Raw genomic sequence first — 27,337 nt, 5'->3', positions numbered from 1 at the left:
GAAACAGACACAACAGTTGTGGGGTACTTTCCGTAAGCACAGCAGGGAAGGACTGCAACACATAGCGCTAGAAGGAAGGCACCGATTTCCACCTGCAAGGAGAGCTCTGGAAGTGCCATTGGACCGGCCGGACTTGCGCAGCCTGGTGAGCCGTATTCCGGACTGAGGACCCAGAGAGCTTCAGTAAAGAGGTAAAGAGACTGCAACCTGGTGTCCTCGTTATTTACCGCGACCTGCACCCCACAACTGCACCGCTACAACATCACTTACTGCACCGGACGTCCCCCACTGACAGACAGGGCCACGGACCGGGTCTATCCACCGTGACAACCCCAGGACTGAGACCTAGAGGCCCGGCTCCGGGTACCCCTCGGCCCTGCGGCGGTGTGGGGGCGCTCCAACTTGGCGTCACGAACAGGATCTACTTAAGCCTGAAGAATCAGGTCATGTGTGCCTAGAGACTGTGATTTACTGTACTTTATTGCAAGATTGTGCTGCGCCATTGGCCGCCAGAAGTTCCCGCCAAAAGGCGCCGCCATTGCTACACCCCAGGAGAAGGAGGGTGTGTTATGGGCGGAGACTCTCAGTGTGGCGCGAGAAATGGCTACCGCCCCCTGCACTTCTGGCTGCAGAGGAATGACCTGCCCCAAAGCAGAAGAGAAACACCCCTTGATATGCAACGGCGAGAGGCTGGTGACGGAGAAGCCTGACCTCAGAGAAATGGCGGAGCTAGGTGCATGCACTGCCACCGACTATCAGGCAGCGATGATGAACGGCGAGTGCCTGAGCGAGGAAGAAGCAGTTCAGGCCTGCCTTTCTTCACCAGAGATGGACCGGAAGCATGCGGATCCGACAGCGGAGTTACGTCCACCAATCCCGACCTCGGAGTTAGAGGAGGAGGAACCACAGCCAGCGGAGCCGAATCCGAGCATCCCATTGGAGGAGCCCCGGTCCGGGCTGCAGCAGACTCTAGCGTCCTCGTTAACGGATCGGAGCGACACCGATGGAACCATATTGGGCGCAGGTATGGCCGGCGTCCCTGCTCCCCTCCGCGAGCCCGCTTCCATGACCCACCTCTATCGCAGTAGGGAGCGACTTATCTCGGCAGGGCTAATGGTGCTATTCCCCGATGACCTGGGAAGGATGGTGCCACCGCTGTCGACTGGAGTGGGGGAGCCTGTGGATGTGAGCTTAGATGGAGTAGTTCTTCGGTGGGACACCCCCTGGTTTAGAGCAGATGGATCCCGGGAGAACGGGTCCACTCTTGCGGTGCTTACATGGGAACAATATAGACAGTGCTTGATTCTACAGTGGAAAGGCCGGAAAGAGGCCGAGTCGATGGGCCCATCGAAAGTACAACAACCCCCTCCGGCATGGGATGACAGAGATGTGACAAGGCGGGGCACTGTGTTGGCCTACCATGCAAGAAGAGGGTGGGGCCTCATACACGAGCCAGGATTGGATACTGACGTTTTTGTTGCGCATTGTAACGTGAGGGCTCCCTGCTGTGGCCGAAGTGGAGAACCATTGCAAAAGGGGGATTCGGTGACCTACAGCCGCCACCAGAACCCGCTCGGGTGGTATGCACGGAATGTTCGGCGGTGTATGTCTGGAGCCGCGACCCTTACCGCCTCGGACCTGGTCCCAGGAGCACCCGATCTTGTCACCATCGCAACGGTGCGCCTGGTTGCGGCCACCGAGTTGGCCAGTCGAGTTCATCTTCACGTTCGAACCGCGGACGCTGGCACCACGGTGGCTGGGGGGCAGGAGCCCAAGCCACCAGAAAAAGAATAAACCTCGATACCATGGAAAATGTAAATAGTTACTGTTTGTCTTTTATTCCTTTAAGTTGCTGCTAAACCCGCCCAGGGTTAATGGATCCCTCTGTTCACCCGGGATCCTCTTTGGTTGTTTTTCTTTCCTAAAATTTTTGCACAAGTTTAAAGAACTGCAGAAATCATGGACTGTGCATGATTCGAACTTCCCTTGTAAATAGTTTGCACCTTCTTAAAGGTGCTCCCTACTGGTTTTAGCCAAAGACACTTTGCGAAGATATTTGCCCTATTGGTTTGAGCCAAAAGACACTTTGCGAAGATTCCTTCTCTACTGGTTTTAGTTAAAGACACTTTGCGAAGAAACCTTTCCTACTAGTCCTAGTTAAAGACACTTTGTGAAGATCCCGGGCTGGAACTTTGCATAAGACTGGTAGGCTGAGAAGACGAGCTACCTCAGAAAGACTTGGTCCCCTCTTAAAGGGGATGTGACGAAGTAAATTTGAAAGAGATACTGTTACCGAACAGTAATGTGATAATGATGCCTTGAAAAAGAAAATGTAACTGTTTTACATGCCGAGTTATATGTGTTGAAGTTGTTGAAATGTGAAATCTGAATAATGTTTTGTAGAAAGGAAAGATGCAGAGAGCCCGTAGGGGTAGATGTAGAAGCCTGCATAGTTGAAAGTAAGAGAAGTAATAATGAGGGTGAGGATAGAAGGTAAACCCTGCGTCCCCATTGAAAAGTTACTTTATTGCTAAGGACAGAGAGTGAACCCGTAGGGGTTAGAGAGTGAGTCCTTAAAGGAGCCGAGTAGAGCGGGCTCAGAGTTCTTTAAATGAAAGGAATGTTATGTCTATACTGTGTATAGTAGCGAAAGGCAGTAGGCCCTGGCTGAACAGGGCGGTCCTGTAAAAGAAAGGAGAGGCAGTAGGCCTGGTGCCGTAGGGACAGGCGGTCCTGCAGGTTCACAAGAAGGAGAATGTAAAGTTGAAATGCCTTATAATGTGATTATAGGAAGGCCTTTGATAGACTAAGAGTGTGAGTTTCTTAAAGGCAATGTTAAGTTATTGTTCCAAAAATTGCACTAAGTAGAATACCCGGTTGGGTAACAGAAGTTATTTATGCTCTGTAATTTATAATGTTGATTATGTTTGTAACGTTAAAAGTGTCCTCACCTCCCATAAAGGGAAGCTTACTTAAGTATACTTACTGTTATTTGCACTCAACAAAATTGTATGTCTTTTTGCTAACCTGTATTGTTGTTTTTCTTCCCAGTCCCGGAGTACTGTGTTTAACCAGGGGGGAGTGCAGCGCCCCAGAGTCCTGGTCGTTGCAGTATCATGGCTCAGCCACTAAGGGGGGGCCATGGTGCGTTCGATGGCACTGAAGGAGTTCTCTGAGCAGGTATCACAGTCACCAATACATTTCACAGCTGGGCCTCCGGGGGGAGCTAAGGGTGCTATTCATTAGGCCACTCCCCACCATAGTGGGTAAACTGGGGGTCAGGCAGGAAGTTAGAGAGAACGCTGACGGGATTGAACGAAGCAACACCTGGTGGCAGAGGGTGTTGTGAAGGGAGAGACTGTAGGGTCTCTGCCAGGGGTGGGATCCTGGCAGAGGCCTGGCATGGAAAGAACGTAAAGGGACCGTGCCTGCTCAGCATAGCGGCGGTGCCCAAGGAAGGACTAAGAAGCGAGATAGATTGTGCTGAGTGAGAAACGAAATCAAGCGAAAGGAGATACCAGTGAGGGTTGTGCTGAAAGAGGCAGCACCTTACTGAGGCGCACTACCGGTGGCCGGAACGCCGAGGAGGTAAAGAGTTTCAAGCCATACCTCAGACCTACGGCAGGGCAGTTAGCTTGAGGCGGACTGTCTCACGCATCACCCAGGAAGGCAAAGGGGGGTACCAACAGGAGAGGGGCGCAGATAGAGTCCCGGAAGATCTCCGAGCCTCCCCGTCATACGGGTGCGTTCCTACCATAGTATCTGGAGGGACGAGGAAGATCATTGCGAATTAAGTTGTTGTGAGGGAACACGAGAAACAGACACAACAGTTGTGGGGTACTTTCCGTAAGCACAGCAGGGAAGGACTGCAACACATAGCGCTAGAAGGAAGGCACCGATTTCCACCTGCAAGGAGAGCTCTGGAAGTGCCATTGGACCGGCCGGACTTGCGCAGCCTGGTGAGCCGTATTCCGGACTGAGGACCCAGAGAGCTTCAGTAAAGAGGTAAAGAGACTGCAACCTGGTGTCCTCGTTATTTACCGCGACCTGCACCCCACAACTGCACCGCTACAACATCACTTACTGCACCGGACGTCCCCCACTGACAGACAGGGCCACGGACCGGGTCTAGCCACCGTGACAACCCCAGGACTGAGACCTAGAGGCCTGGCTCCGGGTACCCCTCGGCCCTGCGGCGGTGTGGGGGCGCTCCACATTATCATGCATGAAAATGATCTTGCTGCAGAAAGCACGGTTCTTCCTCTTGAACCATGGCAGGAAGTGTTGTTTTAGAAACTCCACATAGATTATGGAGTTCATCTTTACCCCTTCAGGGATCATAAAGGGGCCGACAATCTCTCTCCCCATGATTCCAGCCCAAAACATTACTCCACCTCCTCCTTGTTGCGCCTTAGCCGTGTTTTCATGGGGTGTCCATCAACCAGCCATCCTCCACTCCATCCATCTGGACCATCGAGCGTTGCACGGCACTCATCGGTGAACAAAACAGTTTGGAAGTCAGTCTTCATGTATCGTTTGGCCCACTGGAGCCGTTTCTGCTTGTGTGCAGTGGATAGAGGTGGTCGACAGGATGGCTTACGCACAGCTGCAAACCTCTGAAGGACCCTGCATCTTGTTGTTCTGGGGACGTTGGAGGCACCAGGAGCTTCAAAAACTTGTCTGCTACTATGACAAGGCATTTTTGCAGCTGCTCTTTTAACCTTACGCAATTGCCTGTTGGAAAGAGTCCTCAATTTTTCCTTATCAGCACGCACATGTGTGTGCTGGGAATCAGCTACATACTTCTTGATTGTGCGATGATCACGATGAAGTGTCTTGGCAATGTTGATTGTAGTCATGCCTTGACCTAAATACTCCACAATTTGTTGCTTCTCAGCAGCTGACACATCCTTTTTCTTTCCCATTTTGGCAAAAAATGTAGGCTTATTTAGACACACCTGCCAAACTAATTTGCACAGGTATCTGCAATTGCTTTCAGTGATATAAAGAGCCCTGACACACATCACCATCAATGAGTTTAAATGACAAACAAAAAAATTCTAACTTTATCACTCCTAAACTCTATGTACATAATAATTTGGAACACAGTGTAGATTTGATGCTGCATAAGTACACAGCATCAAACCCGCAGCAACTCCGGATCGTGTGCAGATACCCTAAAGCTTAAGCTCTGATGATTGTAGAACTTTTTAGGCCAGTAATGTTCACAAATTATGGATATCACTGGATCTGTGAGCTTGTCCGTATCTCGGATGGGTACAAGAGCTGCTGGCTTTTACATGGTCTATTCTTGTCCCAAAAAAAGAAAAGGTCTATGTAGAAAATGTCTCGAGTGCGCTTGTACTGTACATTGGTCAGTGTGAAGTCCATGAATGTGGCTTGTTGTGCACATAGACAGCCCACTGACCAAAACACAACCATCTTAAAGAGGTCTAAAGATTCTGGCTTGGTGACTTTCTGGCTCCTCCTTGCAACACTCGTACAAGACTGGGGAACAATGCCTTACCTTGTCTGCACCGTTTTGTGTACAGATCGGCACCTTGTGAGATCTCACAACTGACAGGGCGCAGTCAGACAGCTGTAATCAGACAGAGATCTGGCCACAGTGCTCGGACTGGCATTACAGACTTGAAGCTGCATGGTAACAATACATTGTGACACTACTTGATAATTAAAACTGCAAACACAAATTTCCTAAGCTTTACTTTACCAGTGCCCAGCATTGCTTGCCAGCTGAATCTTAATTTTCCAACTGTAGCCTGCAAATAATTTTATTTTGTTTTCTTTTAAAGACACCCTATAAATTAATAGGTGAGCAATCGTGTGTGTGAGGGGCTAAAACTACCTGCTTCATATATGTACATATTTAATAAGTGATCAACTGTGTAACGCTTTAAGTAAAGTTTTAACATAAGTGAATTTCATCAAGGGTTAAAGTTTAATTCATAGATAATGATTTATGGAACTAACTAAAATTTGTTTCTTTAACAAAAACAATGACCATGAACTGCAGTGATCATGTATCACTTATTACAGATACATAAGCTTGAATCTTAAAAGGGGTAGTCTCCGGTTTGAATGTTGTCCCCTTTTAACTATGTGTATAGCCCCGTGCAGGTTGTTCATGTGCACTGCCGCTCCATTCATTCTAGTGTGCACTGCGATCTCTGGTGGTCTCATTAATAATGAATAGAATGGCACTATACGTCATAGCGCAGTCTACATGAACCTTAAGTCATCTGTCATGGAAGAGAATTCCTGGCCACATATACTTAATATGACCTTGACATTCAAAGGTTAAAGAGAAATAACATAGTCATATAGGGAACAAGTAGAAAGAACTAAGAACAATGGCATGTAAGAGTTTGAACAGCTAAACAAGTTGAAGATGAAATGATCTCTGGAAGGCTTAAAGCTCAAGAAGACACATTTCCTTTGTATTTTAGGTAAAAGATATATTTTTTTATCTTTTACATGTTAAAATTTACAAAAAGGAAAATGGGTTGATTCAAAAGTTTGGGCACCCATGGAGATTTGTGTGCTCAGATAGCTTTGACCAAGGTTTCAGACCTTAATTAGCCTGTTAGGATTATGGCTGTTCACTATCATCGTTAGGAAAATCGTTAGGAAAGGCCAGGTGATTCAAATTTCCCTGCTTTATTAAAACCCAGCCTTCTCTAACCTTGGGCCAAAAAACAACAGCCATGGGTTCTTCTAAGCAGTTGCCTAGCACTCTGCAAATGAAACTGATGGAGGCTCACAAAGCAGGAGAAGGATATAAGAAGATACCAAAGCGTTTTCAAGTTGCCCTTTCCTTAGTTGAGAAATGACAGTTAACAGGAACAGTGGAGGTCAAGATAAGGTCTGGAAGACCAAGCACAATTTTAGTGAGAGATGGTTGCTAGAGAGGCAAAACAGAACCCCTGCTTGATTGCAAAATACCTTCAGAAAGATTTAGCAAACTTTGGCGTTATGGTACATTGTTCTACTGTTCAGAATGGCCTTCATGAAAGAGTCATCTTAAAAAAATCTCTACTGCGTCTTCACCATAAAATTCAGAGTCAGAAATATGCAAAAGAACATCTAAACAAGCCTGATGCATTTTGTAGACAAGTCCTGTGTACCGGTGAGATTAAAATAGAACATTGGCCACAATGATAAAAGGTATGCGTGGAGAAAAAAGGGCACAGAATTTCAGGAAAAGAACATCTCGCCAACCATTAAGCATTGGGGTGGATCAATCATGCTTTGGGGTTTGTGTTGCAGCCAATGACATAGCGAACATTTCACGGTTAGAGGGAGGAATTGATTCAATGAAATTTTAACAGATTCTTGATGCAAACATAACACAATCTGTAAAAAAGCTGAAGTTTAAACAGGATGGCTTCTATAAATGGATAATGATCCTAAAACCATTTGAGATTCCACAATAGACTACCTCAAAATGCGCAAGCTGAAGATTTTACGATGGCCCTCACAGTGCCCTGATCTGAACATCATTGAAAATCTGTAGCTAGACCTCAAAATAGCAGTGCATGCAAGATGACCCAGAAATCTCACAGAACTGGAAGAATTTTCCAAGGAAGAATGGATGAAAATTCCTCAAACAAGAATTGAAAGACTCTTGTTTGGTTACAAAAAGTATTTACAAGCTGTGATCCTTTCAAAAGGGGGTGCTACTAGGTACTTAAAACCATAGAGGGTGTCCAAACTTTTGCATCAGCCCATTTTCCTTTCTGTAATTTTTAAAATGTAAAAGATGAAAATATATATTTTTTTGCATAAAATACAAAAGAGATGTGTCATCTTTAACTTTAGGCCTTTTAGAGATTATTTTATCTTCAACTTGCTTAACTATTCACAATAACAGTAATTTTGACCAGTGGTGCCCAAACTTTTACATGCCACTGTATTGTATCTCAACAATGACTATAAAAAAATACCCATTGTTCAAGATGGGGGCAGGAATAGGCGAAGCTAAATGAAAGCCCCCCATGACTGCTGTTGGCTAGGGGAGGGTTTCAAAAAAGGCTTTTTGCGGGGTTTAAATGGGATTGGTGGTGCTAAAAAAAGGGGTGTGTTTAGGGGCAGTTGTAAAAAAAAAAAGTGCGGGAAAACTCTCACTTTCAATGAGAGAATCTGAGAGGAAGCTGGAAAATCTGAGAGGAAGAATTTGGGAGCTTTACCTTATGGAGTCAGTGGATGATCTGATGGAAAGGCTCTGGGACATGGCTCGCTCTCGACGGGGAGGGTGGCTGCAGGAGCAGCTGTCTACTATCCTTGGGGCCTCTAGTTCACAGGAGTCGAGCAGGAGGGGCAGGAGGACAAGGCCCCCGGAGAGACTGTCGCCGGACATCGTGGTGCGCAGCAGGCGCAGGCTCAGGAGCCCCTCCGGGGACCCTGCGGACAGCGGGCACAGTCATGCAGCTTCCCCCCGATGTGCCCGTCCCAGCAGGAATTCACCAAGCCGGCCTGCTCGGGTCTTTTCTGCTATTTGGATGCGATCAGGGAAGCGCACCGTACATACGGGGGTATGGCGTGGCTTCATTATGAGGAGCAATTTAGACAGAGGAAAGCAGTGAGACCTGAGATTAAGTGGGATCAAAAAAAAATTGGGCTGTGGCTGAAAGTTATGGCGCTGGTCCGGTATGGGCAGTCCTTTCACGAAAGTGGTGGTAGCAGCAGCCAACAAGCAGGACATGGGAGCAGCGGACAGGGTGCACAGGGATCAAAAGAGAAGTCCGGAACGTGTTGGCAATTTAACAATGGCCAGTGCAAGTACGGCAGTACATGTAAGTTCAGGCATGTGTGCTTCTTTTGCAATGGAAGCTCCCACGGAGCTGCAAAATGTTTTAAGAGAGCAAAGGGTAGGCCCTCAGTGGGTGCCGGTCATGGGGGTGACACCGGTGAGACTTCAAAAGATGGCCCCCTTTCTAAATAGGTATTCGGACCAGGAGAAGGCAAGGGTCATTTATAGTGGATTTGCAGAAGGTTTTAGAATTCCTCCCCCCAATCACACGGTTCCGTTTTCTGTTAAGAATTTGAGGTCGGCTGATTGGCATTCAGAGGTTGTTACTTTAAAATTGCAGAAAGAGGTTGAATTGGGTAGGATGGTGGGTCCGTTCTTGTCTTTGCCTGTTGCAGGGATGGACATTTCTCCGCTGGGGGTTGTACCAAAGAAGGAACCAAATAAGTTTCGATTGATTCAACATTTGTCGTACCCAAAAGGTCGGTCGGTTAATGACGGTATTGCGCAGGAGTTGTGTACAGTGGAATACACATCGTTTGATACGGCTGTGCGATGGGTTCGACAATACGGGATGGGCACTTTGTTGGCAAAAACCGATATCGAATCGGCTTTTAGGTTACTTCCGGTTCACCCAGACAGAATTCCGCTTTTAGGTTGTTTTTGGAAGGGCGGATATTACTTGGATAGATGCTTACCGATGGGTTGGCAATTTCATGTTCTTTGTTTGAAACGTTTAGTACATTTTTAGAGTGGGTGGTTAGGGATGTTGCTGGCATCCATTCAGTGATTCATTATCTGGATGATTTTTTATTTATAGGTCCGCCAGATTCGTTGTTGTGTAAGAATACGTTGGTAGCCATGGAATGGGTGGCGATTCTTTTTGGTGTGTCTTTAGCAGAAGAGTAGACAGAAGGCCCTGGCACAGTTTTAAGCTTCCATGGAATTTTGATTGATTCAGAGAGGATGGAATGTCGGTTACTGGACGATAAATTATTGTTATTGAAACAGGAAGTGAATAGGGTTAGAAAACTGCATAAACTGACGTTGAAGGAGTTGCAGTCGTTACTAGGTGGTTTAAATTTTGCGAGCAGAATCATACCAATGGGCACAATTTTTTGCCGGAGGCTGGCTGGAGCGACAGCGGGAGTGCGCGCAGTGCACCATTTTGTCTGTTTAAAAAGGGAGCACAGGGAGGATTTAAAGGTGTGGCAGCGTTTTTTGGAACGGTATAACAGACGGTCGCTGATTCAGCATGAGGTTTTGAGTAATTTTGACTGTGAAATCTACACTGATGCAGCCGGCGGGGCTGGTTACGGAGCCTATTGTAAAGGGAGATGGCCAGAGGAGTGGCAACGAAGGGGTCTGACAAAAAATGTTGCGTTATTGAAGTTGTTTCCGATTGTAGTAGCTGTTTTCATTTGGGGCGAATTGTTTGTTAATCAGAAAGTTCGATGGCTAGGGGAAGGTTTCAAAAAAGGCTTTTTGCAGGGTTTAAATGGGATTGGTGGTGGTAAGAAAAGGGGCGTGTTTAAGGGCAGTTGTAAAAAAAAAAAGGTTCAGGAAAACTGTCACTTTCAATGAGAGAATCTGAGAGGAAGCATAATTTCCGAGCACGCCCAAAATACTTAGAGACCAGCCAAGCATGCTCGGAAATTTCGAGTAACGAGCACACTCGCTCATCACTAAGAGGAAGATTTTGCTTTGTGTTTTTTTGCCGCAATATTCAGAACTGTTTAAAATTACATCATTTGCATCATTTGTGCCGTGATCTTACAGAATCACAGCAAAAAAAGTGGCACTTACAAAGAAATTCCAGAAAATTGCTTAAAAAAAGCAGCACGATTGCATCATGTCAGTATACCATCAATATGACGTACATTGATTGCAGCAAGAAGTTTTTATTCTCATGGAACCTGAGAGCAATAAATCCCTGTGTGCCTCTGTGTCTCCTCCTGGAAAAATTCGCAGTAGACCTTGGAAGCATGTCCTACTCTGGAGACACAAAGGAGTATAGTAAGAGATTATAAAATTCTATGGATGTCATAAACGGGATCTGAGTCACTTGGAACCCAAAAATGCAACCAGGGAAGGACATACCTTTGAGGAAACCACCATTTGAAGGCAATGCTATCAGTAAATGTGATCTTCTGTATACAGATTCCTTTATTATGACAAGTCTTCAAGTGGTTGGGGATGGTGTTGGGGAGAGCAAGAAACTGAGATCTTCTCTAATTTTAGGGAAATTTGGTAAAGAATTCTGATTTAATATTATTAAATGCACAATAGGGAATGCTCCTGTTGGGAGAATTGAACCCACTATTTACTGAGCACAAATTAATAATATTAATGGTCCAGTTTGTTATAAATCTTTAGTCTTACTGTAAGTTTTTGCGAATTTCCTCAGCCTGGATCTCTTGATGAAGTTGTTGGCTGTACACAGGATCTCCATCTTTGCTCATTTTCTTCAGCCATGAAAGTTGTGGAGGAATAATTGAAAAATGTCCTATCAATATTCCAATTCCCAGCGAGGCTACTGCCAACGTTATCAGTCCCGGAATTTTCTTCCAGTTCATTGTAATTAGCACTAGAATGAAGCATGAATTCATGATTGATTATCGGTCATGTAATAAACCATTTTTATAGTTACGGTACATGTGAAAGGATGTATATTGCCTATATGTCCCCTTGTTGTATATCTAAGAGAACTGAGCCTGAGCACATTTTTGGTTATGTAAAACAGCAGAAAAAAAACATGGTGAACATATGTTATTATGACTGCATAATTTAATTTATGACAATGGTATTATACTGGAAACATGACTCTTGATTTTTTTTTTGCTTTTTTTATTTTACAGCCAAACACAGAAATGCATGCAGAAGACAGGAGATGTTTTAAATTTTTCTTTATATTGTTCCCCTGCTTTTTTTTAATCCATTTCAGGCTTTCACTCCAATAAGTATGTCAGAAACGACAAGAACATAACTAAAGCTTACATTCTGTAATTTAAATATTGAAAAGAAAACCTTTCAAATTGTATTTTGACTTTTTTTTTTATACAGATTTTGTTCAATAATACAATTTTCTGGGAGAACGACGCATATTTCTCCTGACATTGGTTTCAATATTGTCACATCTAATTTTCACATGTTTTGTAGCTTGCAGAATATCGCAGCCCAGGGCGAGGACGGAGGTGTTTCTTCATGTCAAAGGCAAAATTGCAAAGATCATCTGTCACTTGATGTTGGTATAATGTACTGGACGGCCGGCTGGTGTCTCTATGTCAGTACGTATCATATGTTAGTCTACTCTAAAGCCATATGGTCCTTGCTTCAGTCAACAAGACCAAATTTGTTTGACAGTGCATACAGTAACCAACGTACGTATAATCGGGCTAAGAATCTAGAATTAAGCGTTTTTTCTAGTCTGCAGCATTCTTTCAGCAATTTTGCAGTGTTTTTCACCCATTCCCATTGAATGGGGCCAAAAAATGCATGTAAAAACATGTAAAAGTTGTGCGTTCTTTATGTAGCATTTTTCCTGCCCATGCTCTGTTTTTTTGCAGCAGAAAAATTTGCTACAAATACTCAAACCTTAGGAAACAAACATTGTTTTACCCTTTATATAATGGATAACCTTCTAAAAGAGCTGCTAGTGTCTAGAGCATGTGTAATTTAAAGGGTTATTCCACTTTCAGCTGATCTTGTTCCAGCTCCTTCTGTCAGGTGCCGACTCTCTGGCTGTCTCAATGGCGGTGACAGCAAGGGAGGAAGCAATGGTATCATCGCTAGGTGGCTCGCTCATCGCCCAGTTCTTTCTCCATATGCTGGTGGAGTGATTCTCTTCCGTTGGTCGACATATTCACTGCTAAGCCCCTAATGTGTCTCCTCCTGCTGGATGGTGTGATTAGTACCCTGCCACTTGGTCATTACTTTGATATATGTATTTTTGGCCTTGTTGACTGTCCGCTGGCTGCAGTCCATCACTGGGTCTATTGTCAGTGTGGACGCAATGTCTGCTGAGGACACGCTACTTTACTTTTTAATCCAATGCTGTCATTCTGCCATTGTCTGTTATTGAATTGTATTCCTCGGCTCCTGTTATGTATTATAGTAGTGATTCCTAGAATTCTGACCCAGCTTTTGCACCTCTTTTTTTCTACTCCTAATCACCCTTTATGTGCTTTTCTGGAATTTTCTGGAATTCACTTTGGACTCTGGTTACTTCACTGTCTTTCCCCTAGACTTGATCCTGACTATTCTCCTAACTACATTCCTGCCCCCCTATCCCCCGTCTTACTGTCACTGACCCAGTTCCTTTACTATTTTACTGTCAACTTGCTCCTTCGGCCAGCAACTGCTCAATAAAAGCAACCCAGGGGCCTTGGGCAGCAAAGGCTTGATGACTGTATAAGGGTGAAAACTAAAGAGTTCATTGGGAACTGCTAAGTGGAGTGGCTTTCTCTATCAATTCCTCACATCTTTAAAGATCTCTGCTTGTAGTCAACCAACACTGGCCTTCATTGTCTAACTCTAATGTTCTGGTCGTATGATGGACTTGTGTGTCTTAATGGGGTAGGGTCTTATGCAGCTGTGGGCGCATGTCTGAGACGCAGGGACAGTGCCGCCGCTTCGTGAAAGTCACAGTGACTTTTAACTGTATTATTAGAAATTGTCAATTGCCCAGACATTATGGCCTCGTAGTTTCTGTACAACCGAGTGACTGAACGCAATGAGCAATCAATTTACAATTAATTCTGTAAAAGGCCTTGCGACATTGCATCTGGGCAAGCTGAAAGTATATCACCCACAACGTGGTACCCATGTGCTATGAATCCATTGTGTGACCAGGATGGATTTTTCTTTCAAATGGCTGTGAATGATGAAGGATTCTATTGAACGGTCAGCAGCAAGCCAAGATCTTACAAACAATAAGAAAGTTTTTCAAGCAGAACAGACAAATGGAGTATTAAAAAAGATCGGTTGCGTTACTAAGACACTTAGTAGGTGTGGGACCCCATTCATTTTATGAGGTTCATCTGGGTTCTGTTCTGTCCATTTTTACAATGGAAGGAAAATCGAAGCATGCAGAAATATTTCTTCTGTTCTAAAAGATGACACATTGCAGAATATGGACAGTCTGCTTCCATTTGTATCAGTAATGCAACGGGCTCACGTTTTACCTTATTCCATTTGTCTGTTCCTCCAAACTGAACGCACAATCAGAATGCTAAAACAGAAATATGAACACGGCTGGAAAATGATATCGCTTTCATTATATAAAGGATAATATTTGGGTAAACCGTGATTAAGGTTTTATATATTTCCTGCTTAGTTTTCTGTAAACTGTGTCTACTTCTGTATTCAGTCCTTGTCAATCATCCAACAAATTGTAAATCATATGGGACTTATGGTCCATCTCTTCTGATACATTTGTATTTTCACCCCTCTAATTAATATTCTAACTTAATAAAGGCAATAAAATAAGAAATGAATAAACTATACATATTGTTTGTGTTTGATATCCCTGACAGGAGTAAATCTGTTGATTTTTTTGCTTTTTCCCTATTGATCAGAGCAATACTAGAAAAGGACTGAGATTAGTTTGTTTTCTTGTTTTCACCCTGTATATATATATATATATATATATATATATATATATATATATATATATATATATATATATATATATATATATATATATATATATATATATATATATATATATATATATATATATATATACAGTTGTGGCCAAAAGTATTGACACCCCTGCAATTCTGTCAGATAATACTCAGTTTCTTCTTGAAAATGATTGCAATCATAAATTCTTTGGTATTATTATCTTCATTTTATTTGTCTTAAATGAAAAAACACAAAAGAGAATGAAGCAAAAAGCAAAACATTGTTCATTTCACACAAAACTGCAAACATGGGCCAGACAAAAGTATTGGCACCCTCAGCCTAATACTTGGCTGCACAACCTTTAGCCAAAATAACTGCGACCAACCGCTTCCGGTAACCATCAATGAGTTTCTTACAATGCTCTGCTGGAATTTTAGACCATTCTTCTTTGGCAAACTGCTCCAGGTCCCTGATATTTGAAGGGTGCCTTCTCCAAACTGCCATTTTTAGATCTCTCCACAGGTATTCTATGGGATTCAGGTCTGGACTCATTGCTGGCCACCTTAGAAGTCTCCAGTGCTTTCTCTCAAACCATTTTCTAGTGCTTTTTGAAGTGTGTTTTGGGTTATTGTCCTGCTGGAAGACCCATGACCTCTGAGGGAGACCCAGCTTTCTCACACTGGGCCCTACATTATGCTGCAAAATTTGTTGGTAGTCTCCAGACTTCATAATGCCATGCACACGGTCAAGCAGTCCAGTGCCAGAGGCAGCAAAGCAACCCCAAAACATCAGGGAACCTCTGCCATGTTTGACTGTAGGGACCGTGTTCTTTTCTTTGAATGCCTCTTATTTTCTCCTGTAAACTCTATGCTGATGCCTTTGCCCAAAAAGCTCTACTTTTGTCTCATCTGACCAGAGAACATTCTTCCAAAACGTTTTAGGCTTTTTCAGGTAAGTTTTGGCAAACTCCAGCCTGGCTTTTTTATGTATCGGGGTAAGAAGTGGGGTCTTCCTGGGTCTCCTACCATACAGTCCCTTTTCATTCATCCGCCAACGGATAGTACAGGTTGACATTGTTGTACCCTCGGACTGCAGGGCAGCTTGAACTTGTTTGGATGTTAGTCGAGGTTCTTTATCCAACATCCGCACAATCTTGCGTTGAAATCTCTTGTCAATTTTCTTTTCTGTCCACATCTAGGGAGGTTAGCCACAGTGCTATGGGCGTTAAACTTCTTGATGACACTGTGCACGGTAGACACAGGAACATTCAGGTCTTTGGAGATGGACTTGTAGCCTTGAGATTGCTCATGCTTCCTCACAATTTGGTTTCTCGAGTCCTCAGACAGTTCTTTGGTCTTCTTTCTTTTCTCCATGCTCAATGTGGTACACACAAAGAAACAGGACAAAGGTTGAGTCAACTTTAATCCATGTCAACTGGCTGCAAGTGGGATTTAGTTATTGCCAACACCTGTTAGGTGCCACAGGTAAGTTACAGGTGCTGTTAATTACACATCACATGATTTTTCGAACAGTGCCAATACTTTTGTCCACCCCCTTTTTTATGTTTGGTGTGGAATTATATCCAATTTGGCTTTAGGACAATTCTTTTTGTGTTTTTTTCATTTAAGACAAATTAAATGAAGATTGCAATCATTTTCAGGAAGAAACTGAGTATTATCTGACAGAATTGCAGGGGTGTCAATACCTTTGGCCACAACTGTATATATACATACATATATATGTATATATATATATATATATATATATATATATATATATATATATATATACATACAGTACAGACCAAAGGTTTGGACACACCTTCTATTTGAAAGATTTTTCTGTATTTTCATGACTATGAAAATTGTAAATTCACACTGAAGGCATCAAAACTATGAAATAACACATGTGGAATTATATACTTAACAAAAAAGTGTGAAACAACTGAAATTATGTCTTATATTCTAGGTTCTTCAAAGTAGCCACCTTTTGCTTTGATGACCGCTTTGCACATTCTTGGCATTCTCTTGATGAGCTTCAAGAGGTAGTCACCGGGAATGGTTTTCATTTCACAGGTGTGCCCTGTCAGGTTTAATAAGTGTGATTTCTTGCCTTATAAATGGGGTTGGGACCATCAGTTGTGTTGTGCAGAAGTCTGGTGGATACACAGCTGATAGTCCTACTGAATAGACTGTTAGAATTTGTATTATGGCAAGAAGAAAGCAGCTAAGTAAAGAAAAACGAGTGGCCATCATTACTTTAAGAAATGAAGGTCAGTCAGTCTGAAAAATTGGGAAAACTTTGAAAGTGTCCCCAAGTGCAGTGGCAAAAACCATCAAGCGCTACAAAGAAACCTTACTCACATGAGGACCGCCCCAGGAAGGGAAGACCAAGAGTCACCTCTGCTTCTGAGGATAAGTTTATCTGAGTCATCAGCCTCAGAAATAGCAGGTTAACAGCAGCTCATATTAGAGACCAGGTCAATGCCACACAGAGTTCTAGCAGCAGACACATCTCTACAACAACTGTTAAGAGGAGACTTTGTGCAGCAGGCCTTCATGGTAAAATAGCTGCTAGGAAACCACTGCTAAGGACAGGCAACAAGCAGAAGAGACTTGTTTGGGATAAAGAACACAAGGAATGGACATTAGACCAGTGGAAATCTGTGCTTTGGTCTGATGAGTCCAAATTTGAGATCTTTGGTTCCAACCACCGTGTCTTTGTGCGACACAGAAAAGGTGAACGGATGGACTCTACATGCCTGGTTCCCACCGTGAATCATGGAGGAGGAGGTGTGATGGTGTGGGGGTGCTTTGCTGGTGACACTGTTGGGGATTTATTCAAAATTGAAGGCACACTGAACCAGCATGGCTACCACAGCATCTTGCAGCTGCATGCTATTCCATCCGGTTTGCGTTTAGTTGGACCATCATTTATTTTTCAACAGGACAATGACCCCAAACACACCTCCAGGCTGTGTAAGGGCTATTTGACCAAGAAGAAGAGTGATGGGGTGCTACGCCAGACCTGAACCCAATCGAGATGGTTTGGGGTGAGCTGGACCGCAAAATGAAGGCAAAAGGGCTAACAAGTGCTAAGCATCTCTCGGAACTCCTTCAAGATTGTTGGAAGACCATTCCCGGTGACTACCTCTTGAAGCTCATCAAGAGAATGCCAAGAGTGTGCAAAGCAGTCATCAAAGCAAAAGGTGGCTACTTTGAAGAACTTAGAATATGAGACATATTTTCCGTTGTTTCACACTTTTTTCTTAAGTATATAATTCCACATGTGTTAATTCATAGTTTTGATGCCTTCACTGTGAATGTACAATTTTCATAGTCATGAAAATACAGAAAAATCTTTACATGAGAAGGTGTGTCCAAACTTTTGGTCTGTACTATATATATATATATATATATATATATATATATATATATATATATATATATATATATATATATATATATATATATATATATACACATACATATATACACACACATATAGTCCTGGTCTGAAGACTTCCTTAAGTTATGTACCTCTATTTTTTGTGGCTCTGCTGTCACTGTATTTTCCCTATACTATCATGTTATGGTTCTCAATGGCAAGAGAACATAGCCCAGCAAACATACGAACTAGCTCTTGGAAGGATGGAAACTAAACTGACCATGAACTAAACCTGCCGCACAACTAACAGTAGCCGGGTAGCGTAGCCTGCGTTTTATCCCTAGACGCCCAGCGCCGGCCGGAGGACTAACTAATCCTGGCAGAGGAAAATATAGTCCTGGCTCACCTCTAGAGAAATTTCCCCGAAAGGCAGACAGAGGCCCCCACAAATATTGGCGGTGATTTTAGATGAAATGACAAACGTAGTATGAAAATAGGTTTAGCAAAATTGAGGTCCGCTTACTAGATAGCAGGAAGACAGAAAGGGCACTTTCATGGTCAGCTGAAAACCCTATCAAAATACCATCCTGAAATTACTTTAACCCCTTCACCCCCGGAGCTTTTTCCGTTTTTCCGTTTTCGTTTTTCGCTCCCCTCCTTCCCAGAGCCATAACTTTTTTATTTTTCTGTCAATTTGGCCATGTGAGGGCTTATTTTTTGCGGGACGAGTTGTACTTTTGAACGACATCATTGGTTTTAGCATGTCGTGTACTAGAAAACGGGAAAAAAATTCCAAGTGCAGTGAAATTGCAAAAAAAGTGCAATCCCACACTTGTTTTTTGCTTGCCTATTTTGCTAGGTTCACTAAATGCTAAAACTGACCTGCCATTATGATTCTCCAGGTCACTACGAGTTCATAGACACCTAACATGACTAGGTTATTTTTCACCTAAGTGGTGAAAAAAAATTCCAAACTTTGCAAAAAACAAAACAAAACAAAATTGCGCCATTTTCCGATACTCGTAGCGTCTCCATTTTTCGTGATCTGGGGTCAGGTGAGGGCTTATTTTTTGCGTGCCGAGCTGGCGTTTTTAATGATAGCATTTTGGTGTAGATACGTTCTTTTGATCGCCCGTTATTGCATTTTAATGCAATGTCGTGGCGACCAAAAAAACGTAAATCTGGCGTTTCGAATTTTTTTCTCATTACGCCATTTAGCGATCAGGTTAATGCTTTTTTTTAATTGATAGATCGGGCGATTCTGAACGCGGCGATACCAAATATGTGTAGGTTTTTGTTTTTTTTTATTGATTTATTTTGATTGGGGCGAAAGGGGGGTGATTTAAACTTTTATGTTTTTTTTATTTTTTTCACATTTTTAAAAACTTTTTTTTTTTACTTTTGCCATGCTTCTATAGCCTCCATGGGAGGCTAGAAGCAGGCACAGCCCGATCGGCTCTGCTACATAACAGCGATCATCAGATCGCTGTTATGTAGCTAAAATGCAGGTGTGCTGTGAGCGCCGACCACAGGGGGGCGCTCACAGCCACCGGCAATCAGTAACCATAGAGGTCTCAAGGACCTCTATGGTTACAATGGAGGAGCATCGCCGACCCCCGATCATGTGACAGGGGTCGGCGATGCGCTCATATCCGGCCGCACGGCCGGATGCGGTAGTTAAATGCCGCTGTCTGCGTTTGACAGCGGCATTTAACTAGTTAATAGCGGCGGGTGATCGCGATTTCACCCGCCGCTATTGGGCGCACATGTCAGCTGTAAAAAACAGCTGACATGTCGCGACTTTGATGTGCGCTCACCGCCGGAGCGCACATCAAAGCGGGGGTCCCGACATGTGACGTACTATACCGTCACATGTCGGGAAGGGGTTAAGACTCTAGTATTAACTCATAACATAAGAGTGGCAATTTCAGATCACAAGAGCTTTCCAGACACAGAAACGAAACTACAGCTGTGAACTGGAACAAAATGCAAAAACAAACAAGGACTAAGTCCAACTTAGCTGGGAGTTGTCTAGCAGCAGGAACATGCACAAAAAGGCTTCTGATTACAATGTTGACCGGCATGGAAGTGACAGAGGAGCAAGGCTAAATAGCGACTCCCACATCCTGATGGAAACAGGTGAACAGAGAGGATGATGCACACCAGTTCAATTCCACCAGTGGCCACCGGGGGAGCCCAAAATCCAATTTCACAACAGTACCCCCCCCTCAAGGAGGGGGCACCGAACCCTCACCAGAACCACCAGGGCGATCAGGATGAGCCCTATGAAAGGCACGGACCAAATCGGAGGCATGAACATCAGAGGCAGTCACCCAAGAATTATCCTCCTGACCGTATCCCTTCCATTTGACCAGATACTGGAGTTTCCGTCTGGAAACACGGGAGTCCAAGATTTTTTCCACAACGTACTCCAACTCGCCCTCAACCAACACCGGAGCAGGAGGCTCAACGGAAGGCACAACCGGTACCTCATACCTGCGCAATAATGACCGATGAAAAACATTATGAATAGAAAAAGATGCAGGGAGGTCCAAACGGAAGGACACAGGGTTAAGAATCTCCAATATCTTGTACGGGCCGATGAACCGAGGCTTAAACTTGGGAGAAGAAACCCTCATAGGGACAAAACGAGAAGACAACTGTTATGACCCCAATGGCGAGGGTCTCAGAGGAACGTGGAAGTCTGCAGAATACAAAAATCCAGCTCATAGGGCAGTGGTAGCTGGGTTGACCATATATCTACTTCTAACGCCAACACTAGAAGTAGCCGGGGATCATTCCTACGTTGATTCTAGATGACACGCTCCAGCCGGAGAATCTAGCTACCCCTAGTAGAGGAAAACAAAGACCTTTCTTGCCTCCAGAGAAGGGGACCCCAAAGCTGGATAGAAGCCCCCCACAAATAATAACGGTGAGGTAAGAGGAAATGACAAACACAGAAATGAACCAGGTTTAGCACAGAGAGGCCCGCTTACTGATAGCAGAATAAAGAAAGGTAACTTATATGGTCAACAAAAACCCTATCAAAATCCACACTGGAAATTCAAGAACCCCCGAACCGTCTAACGGTCCGGGGGGAGAACACCAGCCCCCTAGAGCTTCCAGCAAAGGTCAGGATATATATTTGGAACAAGCTGGACAAAAATACAAAACCAAAACAAAATAGCAAAAAGCAAAAAGCGGACTTAGCTGATATAACTGGAACCAGGATCAGTAGACAAGAGCACAGCAGACTAGCTCTGATAACTACGTTGCCAGGCATTGAACTGAAGGTCCAGGGAGCTTAAATAGCAACACCCTTAACTAACGACCCAGGTGCGGATAAAAGGAATGACAGAAAAACCAGAGTCAAAAAACTAGTAACCACTAGAGGGAGCAAAAAGTAAATTCACAACAGTACCCCCCCCTTAGTGAGGGGTCACCGAACCCTCACCACGACCACCAGGGCGATCAGGATGAGCGGCATGAAAGGCACGAACTAAATCGGCCGCATGAACATCAGAGGCGACCACCCAGGAATTATCCTCCTGACCATAGCCCTTCCACTTGACCAGGTACTGAAGCCTCCGCCTGGAGAGGCGAGAATCCAAGATCTTCTCCACCATGTACTCCAACTCGCCCTCAACCAACACCGGAGCAGGAGGCTCAGCAGAAGGAACTATAGGCACAATGTACCGCCGCAACAAGGACCTATGAAATACATTGTGAATAGCAAACGACACAGGAAGATCCAGACGAAAAGATACAGGATTAAGGATTTCCAATATCTTGTAAGGCCCAATAAAACGAGGTTTAAATTTGGGAGAGGAGACCTTCATAGGAACAAAGCGGGAAGAAAGCCATACCAAATCCCCAACGCGTAGTCGGGGACCCACACCGCGGCGGCGGTTGGCAAAGCGCTGAGCCCTCTCCTGTGACAACTTCAAGTTGTCCACCACATGATTCCAGATCCGCTGCAACCTATCCACCACAGAATCCACCCCAGGACAGTCAGAAGGCTCCACATGACCCGAAGAAAAGCGAGGATGGAAACCAGAGTTGCAGAAAAAAGGCGAAACCAAGGTGGCGGAACTAGCCCGATTATTAAGGGCAAACTCAGCCAACGGCAAGAATGTCACCCAATCGTCCTGATCAGCAGAGACAAAACACCTCAAATAAGCCTCCAAAGTCTGATTGGTTCGCTCCGTCTGTCCATTAGTCTGAGGATGGAAAGCAGACGAAAACGACAAATCAATGCCCATCCTACTACAAAAGGATCGCTAGAATCTGGAAACGAACTGGGATCCTCTGTCTGACACAATATTCTCAGGGATGCCGTGCAAACGAACCACGTTCTGGAAAAACACAGGAACCAGATCGGAAGAGGAAGGCAGCTTAGGCAAAGGAACCAAATGGACCATCTTTGAGAAGCGATCACATATCACCCAGATAACGGACATGCCCTGGGATAGCGGAAGATCAGAAATGAAATCCATGGAGATATGTGTCCAAGGTCTCTTCGGGACAGGCAAGGGCAAGAGCAAACCGCTGGCACGAGAACAGCAAGGCTTAGCTCGAGCACAAGTCCCACAGGACTGCACAAATGACCGCACATCCCTTGACAAGGAAGGCCACCAAAATGACCTGGCCACCAGATCTCTGGTGCCAAAAATTCCCGGGTAACCTGCCAACACCGAGGAATGAACCTCGGAAATGACTCTGCTGGTCCACTTATCCGGGACAAACAGTCTGTCAGGTGGACAAGACTCAGGCCTATCAGCCTGAAATCTCTGCAACACACGTCGCAGATCCGGAGAAATAGCTGACAAGATAACTCCATCTTTAAGAATACCAACAGGATCAGCGACTCCAGGAGCATCAGGCACAAAGCTCCTAGAAAGAGCATCGGCCTTCACATTCTTTGAACCTGGTAAATACGAGACAACAAAATCAAAGCGGGAGAAAAACAATGACCAGCGGGCCTGTCTCGGATTAAGGCGTTTAGCAGACTCGAGATACATCAGATTTTTGTGATCAGTCAAGACCACCACACGATGCTTAGCACCCTCGAGCCAATGACGCCACTCCTCAAATGCCCATTTCATGGCCAACAACTCCCGATTGCCCACATCATAATTTCGCTCGGCAGGCGAAAACTTCCTAGAGAAAAAGGCACAAGGTTTCATAACAGAGCAACCAGGGCCTCTCTGCGACAAAACGGCCCCTGCTCCAATCTCTGAAGCATCCACCTCAACCTGAAAGGGAAGTGAGACATCGGGCTGGCACAAAACAGGCGCCGAAGTAAACCGGCGTTTCAACTCCTGGAAAGCCTCCACGGCAGCAGGAGCCCAGTTAGCTACATCGGAGCCCTTCTTGGTCATATCCGTCAAAGGTTTCACAATGCTAGAAAAATTAGCGATAAAACGACGGTAGAAGTTAGCGAAACCCAAGAACTTCTGTAGACTCTTAACTGACGAGGGCTGAGTCCAATCAAGAATAGCTCGGACCTTGACTGGGTCCATCTCCACAGCAGAAGGGGAAAAAATGAACCCCAAAAAGGGAACCTTCAGTACACCAGAGAGACACTTTGAGCCCTTGACAAACAAAGAATTTTCACGCAAAATTTTAAAGACCAACCTGACCTGCTCCACATGCGAATCCCAATTATCAGAAAAAACCAAAATATCATCCAGATAAACAATCAAAAATTTATCCAGATACTTCCGGAAAATGTCATGCATAAAGGACTGAAAAACTGAAGGCGCATTGGAGAGCCCAAAAGGCATCACCAAGTACTCAAAATGACCTTCGGGCGTATTGAATGCGGTTTTCCATTCATCACCTTGCTTAATGCGCACAAGGTTGTACGCACCACGAAGATCTATCTTGGTGAACCACTTGGCACCTTTAATCCGGGCAAACAAGTCAGACAACAGCGGTAAAGGATACTGAAATTTGACAGTGATCTTATTTAAAAGCCGATAATCAATACAAGGTCTCAAAGATCCGTCCTTTTTAGCCACAAAAAAGAATCCCGCACCAAGAGGGGAAGAAGACGGACGAATATGTCCTTTCTCTAGAGACTCCTTGATATATGAACGCATAGCGGTATGTTCAGGTACCGACAGATTAAACAGTCTTCCCTTAGGAAATTTACTGCCTGGGATCAAATCTATAGCACAGTCACAGTCCCTATGAGGAGGCAGTGCACTGGACTCAGACTCACTGAAGACATCCTGATAATCCGACAAATACTCCGGAACTTCCGAAGGCGTAGAAGAAGCAATAGACACAGGCAGGGAATCCCCATGAATACCACGACAGCCCCAACTTGAGACTGACATAGCCTTCCAGTCCAGGACTGGATTATGGGTCTGTAACCATGGCAGCCCTAAAACAACCAAATCATGCATTTTATGTAAAACCAGGAAACGTATCACCTCGCGGTGTTCAGGAGTCATGCACATGGTAACCTGTGTCCAATACTGCGGTTTATTTGCTGCCAATGGCGTAGCATCAATACCCCTAAGAGGAATAGGATTTTCTAATGGTTCAAGAGTAAAACCACAGTGCTTAGCAAATGACAGATCCATAAGACTCAGGGCAGCACCTGAATCTACAAACGCCATGACAGGAAAAGACGACAGTGAGCAAATCAAAGTTACAGACAGAATAAATTTAGGTTGCAAATTACCAACGGTGACAGGACTAACAACCTTAGCTATACGTTTAGAGCATGCTGAGATAATATGTGTAGAATCACCACAGTAGTAGCACAAGCCATTCCGGCGTCTATGAATTTTCCGCTCATTTCTAGTCAGGATTCTATCACATTGCATTAAATCAGGTGTCTGTTCAGACAACACCATGAGGGAATTTGCGATTTTTCTATCACATTGCACCGAATTAGGTGTCTGTTCAGACAACACCATGAGGGAATTTGCGGTTTTGCGCTCCCGCAACCGCCGGTCAATTTGAATAGCCAGTGCCATAGTATCATTCAGACCTGTGGGAATGGGAAAACCCACCATAACATTCTTAATGGCTTCAGAAAGGCCATTTCTAAAATTAGCGGCCAGTGCACACTCGTTCCAATGTGTCAGCACGGACCATTTCCGAAATTTTTGGCAGTACACTTCAGCCTCGTCCTGCCCCTGAGACATAGCCAGCAAGGCCTTTTCTGCCTGAATCTCAAGATTGGGTTCCTCATAAAGTAAACCGAGCGCCAGAAAAAACGCATTAATATCAGCCAATGCCGGATCTCCTGGCGCCAGCGAAAAAGCCCAATCCTGAGGGTCGCCCCGTAAGAACGAAATAACAATTTTTACTTGCTGAGCAGAGTCTCCAGATGAACAGGGTCTCAGGGACAAAAACAATTTACAATTATTCACAAAATTCCTAAACTTAAACCTGTCTCCGGAAAACAGTTCAGGAATCGGTATTTTAGGTTCTGACCTAGGATTACTGATAACATAGTCTTGTATGCCCTGCACACGAGTAGCCAGCTGGTCCACACTTGTAATCAAGGTCTGGACATTCATGTCTGCAGCAAGCATAGCCACTCTGAGGTAAAGGGGAAGAAGAAAAAAAAAAAAAAAACTCAGAATCTTCTTTCTTATAATCCCTCTTCTGCAATGCATTAAACATTTAATACTGGCCTGGCAAACTGTTATGACCCCAATGGCGAGGGTCTCAGAGGAACGTGGAAGTCTGCAGAATACAAAAATCCAGCTCATAGGGCAGTGGTAGCTGGGTTGACCATATATCTACTCCTAACGCCAACACTAGAAGTAGCCGGGGATCATTCCTACGTTGATTCTAGATGACACGCTCCAGCCGGAGAATCTAGCTACCCCTAGTAGAGGAAAACAAAGACCTTTCTTGCCTCCAGAGAAGGGGACCCCAAAGCTGGATAGAAGCCCCCCACAAATAATAACGGTGAGGTAAGAGGAAATGACAAACACAGAAATGAACCAGGTTTAGCACAGAGAGGCCCGCTTACTGATAGCAGAATAAAGAAAGGTAACTTATATGGTCAACAAAAACCCTATCAAAATCCACACTGGAAATTCAAGAACCCCCGAACCGTCTAACGGTCCGGGGGGAGAACACCAGCCCCCTAGAGCTTCCAGCAAAGGTCAGGATATATATTTGGAACAAGCTGGACAAAAATACAAAACCAAAACAAAATAGCAAAAAGCAAAAAGCGGACTTAGCTGATATAACTGGAACCAGGATCAGTAGACAAGAGCACAGCAGACTAGCTCTGATAACTACGTTGCCAGGCATTGAACTGAAGGTCCAGGGAGCTTAAATAGCAACACCCTTAACTAACGACCCAGGTGCGGATAAAAGGAATGACAGAAAAACCAGAGTCAAAAAACTAGTAACCACTAGAGGGAGCAAAAAGTAAATTCACAACAGACAACCACACCAAGTCCCCAACACAAAGCCGAGGACCATCCCGACGCCGGCGGTTGGCAAAAAGCTGAGTCTTCTCCTGGGACAACTTCAAATTGTCCACTACCTGCCCCCAAATCTGATGCAACCTCTCCACCACAGCATCCACTCCAGGACAATCCGAAGATTCCACCTGACCAGAAGAAAATCGAGGATGAAACCCCGAATTACAGAAAAAGGGAGACACCAAGGTGGCAGAACTGGCCCGATTATTGAGGGCAAACTCCGCTAAAGGCAAAAAAGCAACCCAATCATCCTGATCTGCAGACACAAAACACCTCAAATATGTCTCCAAGGTCTGATTCGTCCGCTCGGTCTGGCCATTAGTCTGAGGATGGAAAGCAGACGAGAAAGACAAATCTATGCCCATCCTAGCACAGAATGCTCGCCAAAATCTAGACACGAATTGGGTACCTCTGTCAGAAACGATATTCTCCGGAATACCATGCAAACGGACCACATTTTGAAAAAACAGAGGAACCAACTCGGAAGAAGAAGGCAACTTAGGCAGGGGAACCAAATGGACCATCTTAGAGAAACGATCACACACCACCCAGATGACAGACATCTTCTGAGAAACAGGAAGATCCGAAATAAAATCCATCGAGATGTGCGTCCAGGGCCTCTTCGGGATAGGCAAGGGCAACAACAATCCACTAGCCCGAGAACAACAAGGCTTGGCCCGAGCACAAACGTCACAAGACTGCACGAAGCCTCGCACATCTCGAGACAGGGAAGGCCACCAGAAGGACCTTGCCACCAAATCCCTGGTACCAAAGATTCCAGGATGACCTGCCAACGCAGAAGAATGAACCTCAGAAATGACTTTACTGGTCCAATCATCAGGAACAAACAGTCTACCAGGTGGGCAACGATCAGGTCTATCCGCCTGAAACTCCTGCAAGGCCCGCCGCAGGTCTGGAGAAACGGCAGACAATATCACTCCATCCTTAAGGATACCTGTAGGTTCAGAATTACCAGGGGAGTCAGGCTCAAAACTCCTAGAAAGGGCATCCGCCTTAACATTCTTAGAACCCGGCAGGTAGGACACCACAAAATTAAACCGAGAGAAAAACAACGACCAGCGCGCCTGTCTAG

General features: G+C 44.6%; 1 protein-coding gene across 3 annotated transcripts in view; it reads right to left on the bottom strand.

Moving 5' to 3' along the window:
* Positions 1-27,337, bottom strand: part of LOC143774783 (putative N-acetylated-alpha-linked acidic dipeptidase) — a 236,518-nt gene that overhangs the window by 196,154 nt on the left and 13,027 nt on the right. For 2 of the 3 annotated variants that reach the window (XM_077262553.1, XM_077262567.1), the window contains exon 1: positions 11,150-11,516. In XM_077262553.1, coding sequence (XP_077118668.1) covers positions 11,150-11,376 — 227 coding nt within the window. In that variant the 5' untranslated portion in view covers positions 11,377-11,516. Of the gene's footprint in view, positions 1-11,149; positions 11,517-27,337 lie in introns of those variants that run through there. The other variant, XM_077262561.1, reaches the window with a different exon arrangement.

Source organism: Ranitomeya variabilis, chromosome 1 (genome assembly GCF_051348905.1).
Source record: "Ranitomeya variabilis isolate aRanVar5 chromosome 1, aRanVar5.hap1, whole genome shotgun sequence".
Taxonomy (NCBI): Eukaryota; Metazoa; Chordata; class Amphibia; order Anura; family Dendrobatidae; genus Ranitomeya; species Ranitomeya variabilis.
The sequence above is the reverse complement of the archived record's forward strand: the minus strand, read 5'-3'. Positions and strand labels throughout refer to the sequence as shown.